The sequence below is a fragment of the Eumetopias jubatus genome, unplaced genomic scaffold (assembly GCF_037043125.1).
Source record: "Eumetopias jubatus isolate StellerSeaLion01/CBP00866 unplaced genomic scaffold, mEumJub1_p1.0 scaffold_13, whole genome shotgun sequence".
Classification (NCBI taxonomy): domain Eukaryota; kingdom Metazoa; phylum Chordata; class Mammalia; order Carnivora; family Otariidae; genus Eumetopias; species Eumetopias jubatus.
The window spans coordinates 96,786,638-96,803,417 of NW_028274819.1; the positions used below are offsets into that span (position 1 = coordinate 96,786,638).

Here is a 16,780-nt window from a genome sequence, read left to right on the forward strand (position 1 = left end):
TTAATTACTAACAGCATACTGTGGACAGGAAGCCTTACAGATAACATAAACAGTTGATTAACAGTTTGTATTTTGCATGTATTATAGACTGTATTCTTACAATAAAGTGAGCTAGAGAAAAATTTTTGTTTTGCTTTTGTTTTGTTTTAGTAACGTGTTTTATTTTGTTTTCATATAGAGAAATATAAAGAAAACTAAAAAACACTATAAATTCAACAGCCCCCCACTATCCTCAGTGATGTCAAAACAAAACAATAACAAAATGTTCACAGTTATGATATTTGAACAGAACAAATGAAATTTTTGTGATTCTTCCCAGAAAAAAAATGTATGCATATTCCAACATATACACTTACATCTCTAGATATTTTAGAATTTTACACAAAAGAGACCCTCTTGGGGCACCTGGGTGGCTCAGTCGGTTAAGTGTACGACTCTTGATTTCAGCTCAGGTCATGATCTCAGGGTTGTGGAATTGAGCTGTGCTGGGCTCTGTGCTGGGCGTGGAGCCTACTTGGTACTCTGTCTCTCCCTCTGCCCCTCCTTGCCCTCTCTCTCTTTTTCCCCATCTCAAAAAAAAAAAAAAAAAGAGAGCAAGCCTCTTTTACACCAAACCTTTTTTTTTATGTTTCAAGTTTTAATTTAAATTTGAATTAGTTAATAGATAGTGTAATATTGGTTTCAGGAGTAGAATTTAGTGATTCATCACTTACATATAACACCCAATGCTCATCACAAGTGCCCTCCTTAATTCCCATCACCCATTTAGCCCCTCCCCCACCCACCTAGAGAAAATATTATTAAGAACACCATAAGGAAGAGGAAATTTATTTACAGTACTGTCCTGTAAGAAGTCTGCATGCAAACAAACCCATGCAGTTCAAACCTGTGTTGTTCATGTGCAAAAACATGGAGATGAACTTACATGACCTTCTAGGTCTCCACAATTCTATGATTTAATTGAGGACCCTCTAACTCTGGTTTCTAAAATTGAAGAAACTAAAGTTTTAAGAAAAATGGGGAAAGGGTTGTAAGATAACCATCTGTAACTTACACCCAAGCTATTCTCTGCCTCACCTGAGGGGCTAATTCCTCTCTCCTCTCAACTACTTGGTTTAATTTCTTTTATAAAATGGTTTTGATAAGGAAGGGAGGAAAAAGGAGATGCCCTGAGAAAGGTGAGACGAAAATTACTTAGCTAAAATTCAAGAGCTAAAAAATGCATCTTTTTTCACACGTGGATGCCCAATTTTAGAAGGATGGAGACAGATCTTTGCCTCCCTCCACAGTATTAACACCTCTCAGTGGTATTTATCTTTATCTCTGGATATCCAGCAGCCAGTAGTTTAAACTACAAAAGAGGTTACTTATAACATTAGTGACCACTCAAAAGACTCAAAGAACAAACTATATTATTTTTGTCCCACATCGCTCTCTCAAATACAGGCCAAAATAAACTTACTTAATGGCCAGGGACAAATTATCTTTTTGGTAATCAGGTATACGGGTTGCAGTGGGGTTGAAATGTAATGCCTTAAAACTGTGACCTATGAGGCATTGGTAGCCTGGCAAAGAGTTTAATCAATCCTAAAAATCAATATGCTTCTGCTGTCAGTACTTCTCCCACCTCTCTGTGCTCTGATAGATATTCTAGAAGATTGGAATCAACTACAGTTAAAGCAAAGACAAAAAATAAAGGAATGATGAAAACAAAAATAAATTGGAAGATAGAAGCCTGAAGGGTAGAGCAGCGAAGACTTATTTGAAAACTGCCTGGAAACAGACTATAGAGCACATGTAAGAAGATACAAACTGAGCACAATGGAACATAGGGACCTCTGTCCATATATGTCCATGTGGCCTGGAAAATATTTAGCGTAGACCTTTGTCTAAGCAGAGAATAGGCTGAACTGCCTAGTGTTAACTTTGTGTTCTGATCCATATTGACATAGATTGTTCTTCGGAGGCAGCAGCTATAACACTGAAACTGTCGGCAGTTGGCAAAAGCCTAGCTTATGTACATGGTCAGAGCACAAAGCACAAAACCTTTCTGAAATTTTACACTCCCAAAGAAACACATTTAAGGGAATCAGCCTACGAACATAGGTGAAAAGATGCAGAGGAAGATGTGGTCTGACTTGTCGCCCATGCAGGTTAAAAACTCTCACCAGACGTTCAGCAGCAGACTACTGTGGGAATCAGGCAGGAGGATGAACAAGGCAGTTCTTTTGGCATCTGTGCAGTGTGGACGGAGCACGCACGTCACTTAAGCATCTCAAAGGACCAAGAAGGCACGGATTGTAATTTGTGGCACAGTGAACTAGACCCATTGTTTAGATAAATGAATTAATAAATAAACACATGTACAGAGACTATTTCTTGGAAGAGCCCAGTAAATCTGCATATATTAACAAGTCACTTAAAAATCAAACAACATGCATCTCAAAGAATTTGGTAAACATCTCAATAAAAATAGGAAATATAACCAGAAGCACAGTTATCAGATTAAGCTAGACTATGAAATAGATAAATGTAAGAAAAGCTGAAGAAAACTAGGTTATAAAGAGATTTTTCTCAAACAAAAAAGCTGTCTTAGAATTTGTATAGCATTTAATATCTACAAAGCACCTCCATGATTAATTTTATCTGCAGCCCTGTCTTAGGGTTGAGCAAAGTGAAGCACTAAAGGATTAAGTGAGTTTCTTAAGATCATAGGAAAAGTTGAAGCAAGTCGTCTTGATCAATCCTTAAGATGCAATCATTTGTTCATTAATGCATTCAACAAACATTTGAGTACCTAGTATGACACTCTGGGTGCTGATGGTATAAAGACAAAAATCTCTACTTTGAATAAACTCACAGTCTAGTAGAAAAACTGTCAAGTAAGCAAGAGATTGCATCACACTGTGATAAGTGATAGCATTTATCACAGCATCGTGATATAGGCACTGGGATAATCTGCCTCTGCCTGAGCGAGAGCCAGGGAAAGTTTCATAGAGGAATAGTGACTTGGACCAAGTCTTGAAAGATACATAGGAGGAGATCAGGTAGACAAGGAAAAAGAGCAGTCGATTCAGAATGAATAAAAGCAAGGAAGCTTTTCATGTCAAGAGTTTATCATGAGCTGCAAGAAAAAGCATACAGCTAAAGATGGAGATAAAGCTCTAAAAGTAGGCAAGAGCCATATGGTGGAAGGCTACATTTAGAGAGTTCAGGCCTTAGTTTCTTGGCAGTGAAAAGCAACTACAGGACTTTAAGAAAGAGTGTCATAATCTTATTTCATTGATTAAAAGGAGTCTGGTCGCACTATAGAAGATAGCTTACGGGAAGCAGAATAAAACCAGAGTCAGGAAAATCCATCAGGAAGCTTTCTCAAGAAAGAAGATCCTAAATTAAGGCAGGGGAATGAATCAAGGAGAAAGAACTATTTTTCCCTGATTCATAAGCATAGCTTCCATGAGGTAATGTTATCATCAGGTAGGCAATGTTACATATAATAATAAGAAAGAATATTGTAATACTTTTATTTGTGTACCTGGTGTGCCTTACTCTGAGGTCAAAAGACATCAGTTATGTCAAAACAACTAGGAGACTTCATAAAATAAGGAAAAGTTCTAAAATATTTGGGTGAATTTCAGTACCAAAAATAAATATTTTTGTAATCTGAGTTTTGAGCTCAAGCAATTTTTATGTCAATTTAGAGCACTAAATGCTGAAGTGGTGGTACAGAATGAACACAGGATGTGCACACTAGTGAGACAGTAAAAAGCCCAATGTATTGTTAGCAGCCTAAATCTCTGTGGTCTTATTAACCTCTTGATACCTGGAAAAAAGCTCCCCAGTGCTTTCCATATTAATGAAAAACAAATTAGCAATAGCAATGTTAACTGAAAAAATCACCACAGAACAGCTGAAGCAGTCAGTTATTTATCTTGAGACACAGAAACGAGAATCTCAAGTGAGAACCAGAATTCAGCAGAAGTCGCCAAAATGCAGGAATATAAAAACTACCTCATGCCAGTCTTCGAGTTTGTTGTCAGAAAGATCTAGTTCCGACACATGAGCACAGAAGGCAGCAATTTCTTTTTCGTCTCCTGCACATGTTATTCCACAGCTGTTCAACACGAGCACACTTGGGAGGTTGAGGCGATCTGAATCATGGGGGAAACACAACACTTTTTAAATCAGCCTAATTCTTGTCTAACATATATTCAGCCCCCAGGAATCAAAATCAAATAGTTGGAAATTACACAAGGACCTGAGGAAAAAACAAGAGAATATGTTGGAGTCCAAGGGTACTGAATTCTAAGGGGAAACAGCCAAATATGGCCCAGAAGGAGATTAAAAATACTGGACCAGTACCACCAAAAAAGTCTTGGAGGCTTTACCTCTGGCAGGATGGTTGATCTCAACTACCAACAATACAACTATGATCCTTGCTGTCATCTCATCATCTGAACACTAGAACATGTGACTCATCTGGACTCCCACTGTCTTCTAATTGGCCTCAATTTTTTCTTTTTTTAAAATTAGTTCAAAAGTATCATTCTGGAGAGCTCTCTTTTTGTCTGATGTATATTTCCACCTATTGCTGCCCTTGAAAATCATCTCAAACCATTAGATGGTCTACTATGAAACCACTTCTGTTCCTCAAATTCCTATCATTGAAGAAATCTTCCTTGCTTAAGTGGATCCATTTAAAAATCTAGGTCTCTTTCTTGTCTATCAATCATTTCTATTTCATATCCACATAGAATGTGTCCCTTATGAAAATCAGACTTTTAAAAATACATAATTGTAGTGGGAGAAACTGTTTCAGAGTCTTAAACTATTTAATGAATTTGGTCAAACTGGCGTAAACTACTGCCTGATTCAAAAACACATGTGTCAATAACCACGTTTGTCCTCTTAGAAAGGACAGACATGAGAATTCAACCACTTTTTCCCTCTTTGGTATAAAATAAGGACTCAGGAAATATTTTATTCATGCAGGCCTCAAATTACATAATTTTTCAACTCAGTACTTTTCTCTATCAAATTTTTCAGAATGGGAATGGATCCTGAAAAAAAAAATGACCAAGTAAGAAATCTACCTCTTTCTGCCATTCCAGTTTATATGGAGTGGTAAGACCAGTTGTATCAAGGAACACAAGAACTAAAACACTGTTCCATCCTGATCTCCCATACTCACAAAGAACTACTTCTAAGAACTATTAAATACAAATGAGGCTAAGATGTAAGTGAGAGACACACCTTGCACATTTCTCCATGTTGTAGATCTCTCTCACACCATAACCTTTCTCCTAGAATGTCTAGATCTCCCCTCTGACCAAGTTCTATATTCTTAAAGGGTTAGTTTGAGTCTCATAGCTTTGAATCCTTTCCTGATCATACTAATTAACTCCTAAATTTTTGTGCCAATCATTTGGTTCAACATAAGCTGCCTTGTGTTATATGTCTGTAAATGTGAATATCTTGTAATCCAGTCAGGCTGTAAGGTTTTTGAGGACACAGACCAGTCTTGTACTGTCTTGCATCCTCTAAGTTCCTCGACAGAACACGTATTTGAAACCTTACCACTCAAATATTGTGTCCTGTGCAACTAAGATGCCTTCTGGCCAGTCAGGAGGAAAAGAAATCCTTTTGTGTTTCAAAAAATTTAAGTCATGACAAGGGAGACTATGCAATTCTAATTCCGAAATAAAGGAAATAATCTGCAAACAAGACAATATTCTGGTTTGAGGTCCTAAGTACTAAGTTCCAGTAAGTAAATGTTTTAAGTCACATCTTTCTTACCTTTCATAGGAGAGCCCTGAGGTGTGGCTGGGACATGGACTCCCATCCCAGGACCACGACGGTAAGGGAAATTTTCAGGACTATATTTTTCACATAATACTTGCATGAAACTCCTTCCACTAGGCTGATCCATCTTCCTTTCCTAAAATTCTAGAAGAAACCAAATCAAAGTTATTTATTTGCCATATAAGAAAATTTTATTGCTAACCCATTATTTATAAGACACTAGCCCAGGCCTTGCAGACATATAAGACATGGTCACTGTCCTCGGGAATTTACACTGTGGTGAGACCTTATGATTTAGGGGAGCTATATATGCAGAAAAATGACAGCAATGCAGTTCAGCATATAATAATTTTACAATACAGATTAACAGTGCCACAAGATGTAGATGAGGAGACAATCATTTCCAGTCAAGGGTAACAGGAAGACTTTTTGCTGGTATATAGGGTTTATGTGGTAAGTAAGAGGAAAAAGGACCAAAAAAAAAAAAAAAAAGTGCAGACTCAACATCAGACTAAAGAGTTTGTATGAATCCTTTGATATTTATCCCTCAAAATCCATTCTCCTCTTCTTCCATAGTAAAAGAATTTTTTTTTAAGTAGGCTCCACACCCAGCATGGAGCCCAATGCAGGGCTTGAACTCACAACCCTGAGATCAAGACCTGAGCTGAGATCAAGAGTTGGACATATAACTGACTGAGCCACCCAGGCACCTCAGTAAAAGAATTTTTAACTGTGTACATAGTACTTAGGAATGAGTATATGGCTAAGTTCTAGTTGATGGGATAGAAATAGTCTATGGCAGCTTCTGGGAATCATCCTTAAAAGACAGCCAGAGTGTACCTTTTGCCTCCTTCTTTGTCTCTGGGTCGATTCTTTTGCCTAGAAAACAAATGCTACTTGGCACTATGGGCCCAAGGAACACACCCTCAGGAAGGTGGAGCAAAGAGCTGAAAGGAATTTTTTTTAAAGATTTTATTTCTTTATTTGACAGAGAGAGACACAGCGAGAGAGGTAACACAAGCAGCGGGAGTGGGAGAGGGAGAAGCACGCTTCCTGCTGAGCAGGGAGCCCGAAGCAGGGCTCAATCCCAGGACCCTGGGATCATGACCTGAGCCGAAGGCAGATGCTTAACGACTGAGCCACCCAGGTGCCCTGAGCCAAAAGGAATTTAAGTCCCTGAGGACTTCATGGAACTGAGCTGCCACAGTGGTGCTGGACTGCATATCTCTGGAAATTTCAGTGAAAGATACATAACCCTCTGTTTTATTTAAGCCACTGTTCAATTTTTCAGTTACTTACAAATGGACCCAATCCTGACTAATACAGAATGTCATTTCTTTTGGTTTTGAGTTTGGGTAGAGCCTTCACTGTCTAACTTCAGCTACGGGTTCAACTCCAGCATCCTCTCAGTACTCACACATAGGTTAAAACAGGTAATATTAAAAACATGCTAATTTCTGACAGCCTGCTAACCCATTATCTTGAGGGGCTGGCCTATGATCTATATTAAATATAAATCAAAATACAGGCAATTTACTTCTGTAGTTTGAACTATCAGATGACAAGCTTTTTACTATAATAATCAGAAAAAGGAAGGAAAATAAAGAGTACTCTAAGAAGAAGGGATATCATGAAAAAAGGTATAACAATGTGAATATACGTGGTCTGACAAAAAACAGCATCAGGAGTAACTCAACAGGAACCGCAGAGGAGATCATGTGGCTACATTAAGAAGCTGAACTTTATTCCATAGAAAACAAGAAGAAATTAACACGTTTTAAAGAAGGGAATATAACAACCAAATTTTCTGGAAAACTCATTCTGACAATCAAATAGCTGTTGAATACGAAGGAATATATACTGAAAGTAGGGAGAAGAGCTAGAAGGATACTACAAAAATATAGGAGGTCTCAGGCAAGGAAAATAAAAACAAAAATAAACTATTGGATCTACATCAAAATAAAAAGCTTTTGCACAGCAAAGGAAACCATCAACAAAACAAAAAGGCAACCTACTAAATGTTTCCCATTTGCAAATGATATATCCAATAAGGGGTTAGTATCCAAAATATATAAAGAACTTATACAACTCCACACTAAAAAAAAAAAAAAAAAACAAATGATATGATTAAAAAATGGGCAGAGGATCTCAATAGACACTTTTCCAAAGAAGACTACAGGTGGCCAACAGGCCCATGAAAAGATGCTCAGTATCACTAATCATCAGGGATGATCAAAACCACAATAAGACACCACCTCACATCAGTCAGAATGGCTACTATCAAAAACACAACAAATAAGTGTTGGGAGAGGATGTGGAGTAAATGGAACCCTCATGCACTGTTGGTGGGAAGGTCAATTGGTTCAGCCACTGTGGAAAACTGTATGGTGGTTCCTCCAAAAATTAAAAATAGAGAAACCATATAATCCAGTATTTTCTCTACTGAATATTTACTCAAAGAAAATGAAAACAAATTGTAAATATCTATGCCCCGAACATGGGAGCAGCCAATTATATGAGGCAATTAATAACAAAAGCAAAGAAACACATTGACAACAATACAATAATAGTGGGGGACTTTAACACCCCCCTGACTGAAATGGACAGATCATCTAAGCAAAAGATCAACAAGGAAATAAAGACTTTAAATGACACACTGGATCAAATGGACTTCACAGACATATTCAGAACATTCCATCCCAAAGCAACGGAATACACATTCTTCTCTAGTGCCCATGGAACGTTCTCCAGAATTGATCACATCCTAGGTCACAAATCAGGTCTCAATCGGTACCAAAAAATTGGGATCATTCCCTGCATATTTTCAGACCACAATGCTTTGAAACTAGAACTCAACCACAAGAGGAAAGTCGGAAAGAACTCAAATACATGGAGGCTAAAGAGCATCCTACTAAAGAATGAATGGGTCAACCAAGAAATTAAAGAAGAATTAAAAAAATTCATGGAAACCAATGAAAATGAAAACACAACTGTTCAAAATCTTTGGGATACAGCAAAGGCAGTCCTGAGAGGAAAGTATATAGCAATACAAGCCTTTCTCAAGAAACAAGAAAGGTCTCAAATACACAACCTAACCCTACACCTAAAGGAGCTGGAGAAAGAACAGCAAAGAAAGCCTAAACCCAGCAGGAGAAGAGAAATCATAAAGATCAGAGCAGAAATCAATGAACTAGAAACCAAAAGAACAGTAGAACAGATCAACGAAACTAGGAGCTGGTTCTTTGAAAGAATTAACAAGATTGATAAACCCCTGGCCAGACTGATCAAAAAGAAAAGAGAAATGACCCAAATCAACAAAATCATGAATGAAAGAGGAGAGATCACAAGCAACACCAAAGAAATACAAACAATTATAAGAACATATTATGAGCAACTCTATGCCAGCAAATTAGATAACCTGGAAGAAATGGGTGCATTCCTAGAGATGTATCAACTACCAAAATTGAACCAGGAAGAAATAGAAAACCTGAACAGACCTATAACCACTAAGGAAATTGAAACAGTCATCAAAAATCTCCCAAGAAACAAAAGCCCAGGGCCAGATGGCTTCCCAGGGGAATTCTATCAGACATTTCAAGAAGAATTAATACCTATTCTCCTGAAACTGTTCCAAAAAATAGAAATGGAAGGGAAACTTCCAAACTCATTTTATGAGGCCAGCATTACCTTGATCCCAAAACCAGACAAAGACCCCATCAAAAAAGAGAATTACAGACCAATATCCTTGATGAACATGGATGCAAAAATTCTCACCAAAATACTAGCCAATAGGATCCAACAGTACATTAAAAGGATTATTCACCACGACCAAGTGGGATTTATTCCTGGGCTGCAAGGCTGGTTCAACATCCGCAAATCAATCAACGTGATACAATACATTAACAAAAGAAAGAACAAGAATCATACGATCCTCTCAATAGATGCAGAAAAAGCATTTGACAAAGTACAACATCCTTTCTTGATCAAAACTCTTCAGAGTATAGGGATAGAGGGTACATACCTCAATATCATAAAAGCCATCTACGAAAAACCTACAGCGAATATCATTCTCAATGGGGAAAGGCTGAGAGCTTTTCCCCTAAGGTCAGGAACGCGGCAGGGATGTCCACTCTCACCACTGCTATTCAACATAGTATTAGAAGTCCTAGCCACAGCAATCAGACAACAAAAAGAAATCAAAGGCATCCAAATCGGCAAAGAGGAAGTCAAACTCTCACTCTTTGCAGATGATATGATACTGTATGTGGAAAACCCAAAAGACTCCACCCCAAAACTGCTAGAACTCATACAGGAATTCAGTAAAGTAGCAGGATATAAAATCAATGCACAGAAATCAGTGGCATTCCTATACACCAACGACAAGACAGAAGAGAGACAAATCAAGGAGTCTATCCCATTTACAATTGCACCCAAAACCATTAGATACCTAGGAATAAATCTAACCAAAGAGGCAAAGGATCTGTACTCAGAAAACTATAAAATACTCAGGAAAGAAATTGAAGAAGACACAAAGAAATGGAAAAACGTTCCATGCTCATGGATTGGGAGAATCAACATTGTGAAGATGTCAATGCTACCTAGAGCAATCTACACATTCAATGCAATCCCCATCAAAATACCATCCACTTTTTTCAAAGAAATGGAACAAATAATCCTAAAATTTGTATGGAACCAGAAGAGACCCAGAATAGCCAGAGGAATACTGAAAAAGAAAAGCAAAGCTGGCGGCATCACAATTCCGGACTTCCAGCTCTATTACAAAGCTGTCATCATCAAGACAGTATGGTACTGGCACAAAAACAGACACATAGATCAATGGAACAGAATTGAGAGCCCAGAAATGGACCCTCAACTCTATGGTCAACTTATTTTTGACAAAGCAGGAAAGAATGTCCAATGGCAAAAAGACAGTCTCTTCAACAAATGGTGTTGGGAAAATTGGACAGCCACATGCAGAAGAATGAAACTGGACCATTTCCTTACACCACACACAAAAATAGACTCCAAATGGTTGAAAGACCTAAACGTGAGACAGGAGTCCATCCAAATCCTAAAGGAGAACACAGGTAGCAACCTTTTCGACCTTAGCCGCAGCAACTTCTTCCTAGAAACATCGCCAAAGGCACGGGAAGCCAGGGCAAAAATGAACTATTGGGATTTCATCAAGATAAAAAGCTTCTGCACAGCAAAAGAAACAGTCCACAAAACCAAAAGACAACCGACAGAATGGGAGAAAATATTTGCAAATGACATATCAGATAAAGGGCTAGTATCCAAAATCTATAAAGAACTTATCAAACTCAACACCCAAAGAACAAATAATCCAATCAAGAAATGGGCAGAAGACATGAACAGACATTTCTCCAAAGAAGACATCCAAATGGCCAACAGGCACATGAAAAAGTGCTCAACATCGCTCGGCATCAGGGAAATCCAAATCAAAACCTCAATGAGATACCACCTCACACCCGTCAGAATGGCTAAAATTAACAAGTCAGGGAACGACAGATGTTGGCGGGGATGTGGAGAAAGGGGAACCCTCCTACACTGTTGGTGGGAATGCAAGCTGGTGCAACCCCTCTGGAAAACAGTATGGAGGTTCCTCAAACAGTTGAAATTAGAGCTACCGTTCGATCCAGCAATTGCACTACTGGGTATTTACCACAAAGATACAAATGTAGGGACCCGAAGGGGTACGTGTACCCCAATGTTTATAGCAGCAATGTCCACCATAGCCAAACTGTGGAAAGAGCCAAGATGCCCATCGACAGATGAATGGATAAAGAAGATGTGGTATATATACACAATGGAATATTATGCAGCCATCAAAAGGAATGAGATCTTGCCATTTGCAACGACGTGGATGGAACTGGAGGGTGTTATGCTGAGTGAAATAAGTCAATCAGAGAAAGACATGTATCACATGACCTCACTGATATGAGGAATTCTTAATCTCAGGAAAGAAACTGAGTGTTACTGGAGTGGTTGGGGGTGGGAGGGATGGGGTGGCTGGGTGATAGACATTGGGGAGGGTATGTGCTACGGTGAGCGCTGTGAATTGTGCAAGACTGTTGAATCACAGATCTGTACTTCTGAAACAAATAATGCAACATATTTTAAGAAAAAAGAAAAAGAAGAAGATAACAGGAGAGGAAGAAAAGGGGAGTATGTCAGAGGGGGAGACGAACCATGAGAGATGATGGACTCTGAAAAACAAACTGAGGGTTCTAGAGGGGAGGGGGGTAGGGGGATGGGTTAGCCTGGTGATGGGCATTGAGGAGGGCACGTTCTGCATGGAGCACTGGGTGTTATGAACAAACAATGAATCATGGAACACTGCACCAAAAACTAATGATGTAATATATGGTGATTAACATAACAATAAAAAAATTAAAAAAAAAAGAAAAGAAAATGAAAACACTAATTTGAAAAGATATATGCACCCCTATGTTTATTGCAGCATTATTTACAATAGCCAAGATAAGTAAGCAACCTAAGTGTCCAGCAACAGATGAATGGATACAGAAGATGTGGTGTATATATACACACACATATATAATACACACATATAATGGAATATTACTCAGTCATAAAAAAGAATGAGATCTCGCCATTTGGGACAAAATGGATGGACCTAGAGGGCATTAAGCTAAGTGAAATAAGTCAGAGAGAGAAAAACAAACACCATGTGATTTCACTTATATATGGAATTCAAAAAACAAAACAAACAAAAAACGGACTTTTTTTTTTTAAAGATTTTTATTTATGTATTTATTTGGGAGGGGGAGGAGGGGCAGGAGAAGAAGGAGAGAATCTAAAGCAGACTCCCCACTGAGGACAGAGCCCGATGTGGGGCTTGATCTCATGACCTGAGCAGAAATCAAGAGTTGGATGCCCAGCAGACTGAGCCACCCAAGTGCCCCCAAAACCAGACTTTTAAATACAAAGAAAAACTGATGGTTGACAGATGGGAGACAGGTGGGGAGATAGGCAAAATAGATAAAAAGGTTTAAGAGATATAGACTTCCAGTTATAAAAAAGTCATGGAAATAAAATAAAAAGAACAGCATAAGGAATATAGTCAATAATATGGTAATAATGTTGTATGTATGTCGTGTGTATATAATATTGTAATAACGTTATATGTCCGTAATAACATTGCACGCTAACCACACTTATCATGGTGAGTATTGAGTGATGTACAGGATTGCTGTGCATTTGAAACTAATGTAACATTATATGTTAGTTACACTTCAATAAAAAATAAAGTGCAAGGGGGGCGGAGCAAGATGGCGGAGGAGTAGGAGACCTGGATTTCGTCTGGTCTCAGGAATTCAGCTGAATAGGGATCAAACCATTCTGAACACCTACGAACTGAACAGGAGATCGAAGAGAATAGCAACAACTCTCTGAACAGAAAAGTGACCACTTACTGGAAGGTAGGACGTGCGGAGAACTGAATCCGAGGCGATATTCAGGAGGATAGACGGCGGGGGAGGGGGCCTCCGGCGGCCGCTTCTGGCAAGTGCTAGAGCCGCGGAGCACAAAATCGGACCTTTTAGAAGTCGGCTCCGCTGAGGGACGTCGCTCCAGTGGCTAATCTGGGGGTGGAACCCTCGCGGGACAGTGTGGTCTCAGGACCCTCGGGGTCACAGAAAGACCAGGGGTGCCTGAGTGCGGCAGAGCTCCCAGGTATCGGAGCGGGGAAGCCGGCTGCAGAGACGGAGCCGAGGCACAGGCTCTCAGCTCGGGGTTGCCGTAAACCGTGATCCGCGGCCCAGTCGGGCCACTACTCCTCCAGCAGGGACCCAACAAGCAGCAGAGCTCAGGAGACTCCCCTTCCTCCCCTGGGAGGAGCGGCGCGGGACTGCACCGCAGGGATCTGCTGGGTTTGAAGACTCCACATGGGGTCGGGTGCCAGAGATAGAAATGCTCGGTCACAGGCCAGGTGAGCACGGAGTGCGGCCGGAGACCTGGGAGACGGGAGTGACTGCTTTTCTCTGGGGGCGGACTGAGGAGCGGGGCCCCGAGTTCTCGGCTCCTCCGGGCAGAGATTGGGAGGCCACCGTTTTCACTCTGGTCCTCCAAAGCTGTACTGAGAGCTTGCAGGGAACAAAAGCTCCTGGGAGCAAACCCAAGCAGATTGCTTACCCCAGACCGACAAGGGCGGGGCAATTCCGCCTCCGGCAAAGACATTTGGGAACCACGGCAAAAAGCCCCTCCCCCAGAAGATCAGCACGAACAGCCAGCAAGCCAAGACCAAGTTTACTGATCAAGAACGGGAGAACTCCAGCGCTAGGGGAATGCTGCACATAGAATTCATGGCTTTTTTACCATGATTCATTAGTTTTCCAAAGTTAATTTTTTTAACTGTTTTTTTTTGAATTTTTCTTTTTCCCTTTTTCAACCAACATCTTATCAATCCCTTTTTAAAAAAAAATTTTTATTTTTCATTTTTAGAGTTATATTTTAACCCTTCAGAGTAGTTACCCTTATTTTTGGCATATATATATAAGTTGTTCTCTCTTTAAAATTTTGAGATACAGTTTCTTCTAACAGATCAAAATATACCCTAAATGACTAGTGTATGGCTTTGTTCTAGTCGCCTACCTGATCACATTCTCTCCCTTTTTTTTTCCTTTATTAAATCTTCTTTCTTTTTTCAAACAACTTCTTATCTTCTCAATTCCTTTTATAAAATCTTTTATAATTTTCATCTTTACAGTCATCTTCCATCCCTTCATTGTATCAACCCTTATTTTGTACATATATGTCTTTCTTCCTTTAAAATTTTAGGAGGCACTTTCTTCTAACAGACCAAAATACGCCCAAAATCTAGTGTGTGGCACTGATCTATGCACTAGCCTGATCATATTTGATCATATTCTGGTTTTTTTTGTTTTGTTCTGTTTTGTTTGTTTTTATCTTTTTCTTCTTTTTTTTTCTTTCTTTTTTCTTTCTTTCCCTTTCTTTTCCCCCGGTTTCAGGTCTTTTCTGATTTGTATACCGTATATTTGCTGGGGACATTGTTAACCTGTTAGCATTTTGTTCTCTCATTCATCTATTCTCCTCTGGACAAAATGACAAGACGAAAAAATCACCTCAGCAAAAAGAACAAGAGGTAGTACCGTCTGCCAGGGACCTACTCAATACAGACAATAGTACGATGTTGGACCTAGAGTTCAGAATCATGACTTTAAAGATACTAGCTGGGCTTGAAAAAAGCATTGAAGTTATTAGAGAAACGCCTTCTGGAAAAATAAAGAACTAAAATCTAACCAAGTCGAAATCAAAAAGGCTATTAATGAGGTGCAATCAAAAATGGGGGCAATAACTGCTAGGATAAATAAGGCAGAAGAGAGAATCAGCGATATAGAAGACCAAATGATGGAAAATAAAGAGGCTGAGAAAAAGAGAGGGAAACAACTACAGGATCACGAGGGCAGAATTCGAGAGATAAGCAATACGATAAGATGAAACAACATTAGAATAATTGGGATCCCAGAAGAAGAAGAAAGAGAGAGAGGGGCAGAAGGTATATTGGAGCAAATTATAGCAGAGAACTTCCCTAATGTGGGGAAGGAAACAGGCATCAAAATCCAGGAGGCACAGAGAACCCCTCTCAAAATCAATAAAAACAGGTCAACACCCCGACATCTAATAGTAAAACTTATGAGTATCAGAGACAAAGAGAAAATCCTGAAAGCAGCTCGGGAGAAGAGATATGTAACCTACAATGGTAGAAACATTAGATTGGCAACAGACCTATCCACAGAGACCTGGCAGGCCAGAAAGCACGGGCATGAGATCTTCAGAGCAATAAACGAGAAAAATATGCAGCCAAGAATACTATATCCAGCCTGGCTGTCATTGAAAATAGAAGGAGGATAAAAAGCTTCCAGGACAAAGAAAAACTAAAGGAATTTGCAAACACGAAACCAGCCCTCCAAGAAATACTGAAAGGGGTCCTCTAAGCAAAGAGAGAGCCTAAAAGCAGCATGGGAGACCCGGGATCGAGTCCCGCATCGGGCTCCCTGCTCGGCGGGGAGTCTGCTTCTTCCCCTGAACCTCTTCCCTCTCATGCTCTCTATCTCTCATTCTCTCTCAAATAAAAAAAAAAAAAAAAATCTAAAAGCAGCATGGACCAGAAAGGAATACAGACAATATACAGTAACAGTCACTTTCCAGGCAATACAATGGCACTAAATTCATACCTTTCAATAGTTACCCTGAATGTAAATGGGCTAAATGCCCCAATCAAAAGACACAGGCTATCAGATTGGATTCAAAAACAAGACCCATCAATATGCTGTCTGCAAGAGACTCATTTTAGACCCAAAGACACCCCCACATTGAAAGTGAGGGGGTGGAAAACCATTTACCATGCTAATGGACACCAAAAGAAAGCTGGGGTGGCAATCCTTATATCAGACAACTTAGACTTTAAAACAAAGACTGTAATAAGAGATGAGGAAGGACACTATATCCTACTGAAAGGGTCTATCCAACAAGAAGATCTAACAATTGTAAATATCTATGCCCCTAACATGGGAGCAGCCAATTATATAAGGCAATTAATAACAAAAGCAAAGAAACACATTGACAACAATAAAATAATAGTGGGGGACTTTAACACCCCCCTGACTGAAATGGACAGATCATCTAAGCAAAAGATCAACAAGGAAATAAAGACTTTAAATGACACACTGGACCAAATGGACTTCACAGACATATTCAGAACATTCCATCCCAAAGGAAAAGAATACACATTCTTCTTAGTGCCCATGGAACATTCTCCAGAACAGATCACATCCTAGGTCAGAAATCAGGTCTCAACTGGTACCAAAAGACTGGGATCATTCCATGCATATTTTCAGACCACAATGCTTTGAAACTAGAACTCAATCACAAGAGGAAAGTCAGAAAGAACTCAAATACATGGAGGCTAAAGAGCATC

At 39.4% G+C, this 16,780-nt stretch overlaps 1 protein-coding gene across 1 annotated transcript in view; it reads right to left on the bottom strand.

The window, feature by feature from the left end:
* Nucleotides 1-16,780, bottom strand: part of TBCEL (tubulin folding cofactor E like) — a 96,533-nt gene that overhangs the window by 48,433 nt on the left and 31,320 nt on the right. Inside the window, exons 2-3 of the mRNA XM_028125968.2 lie at nt 5,797-5,946; nt 4,012-4,151 (exon numbers count right to left, since the gene is read on the bottom strand). Coding sequence (XP_027981769.1) covers nt 4,012-4,151; nt 5,797-5,929 — 273 coding nt within the window. The 5' untranslated portion in view covers nt 5,930-5,946. The remainder of the gene's footprint in view (nt 1-4,011; nt 4,152-5,796; nt 5,947-16,780) is intronic.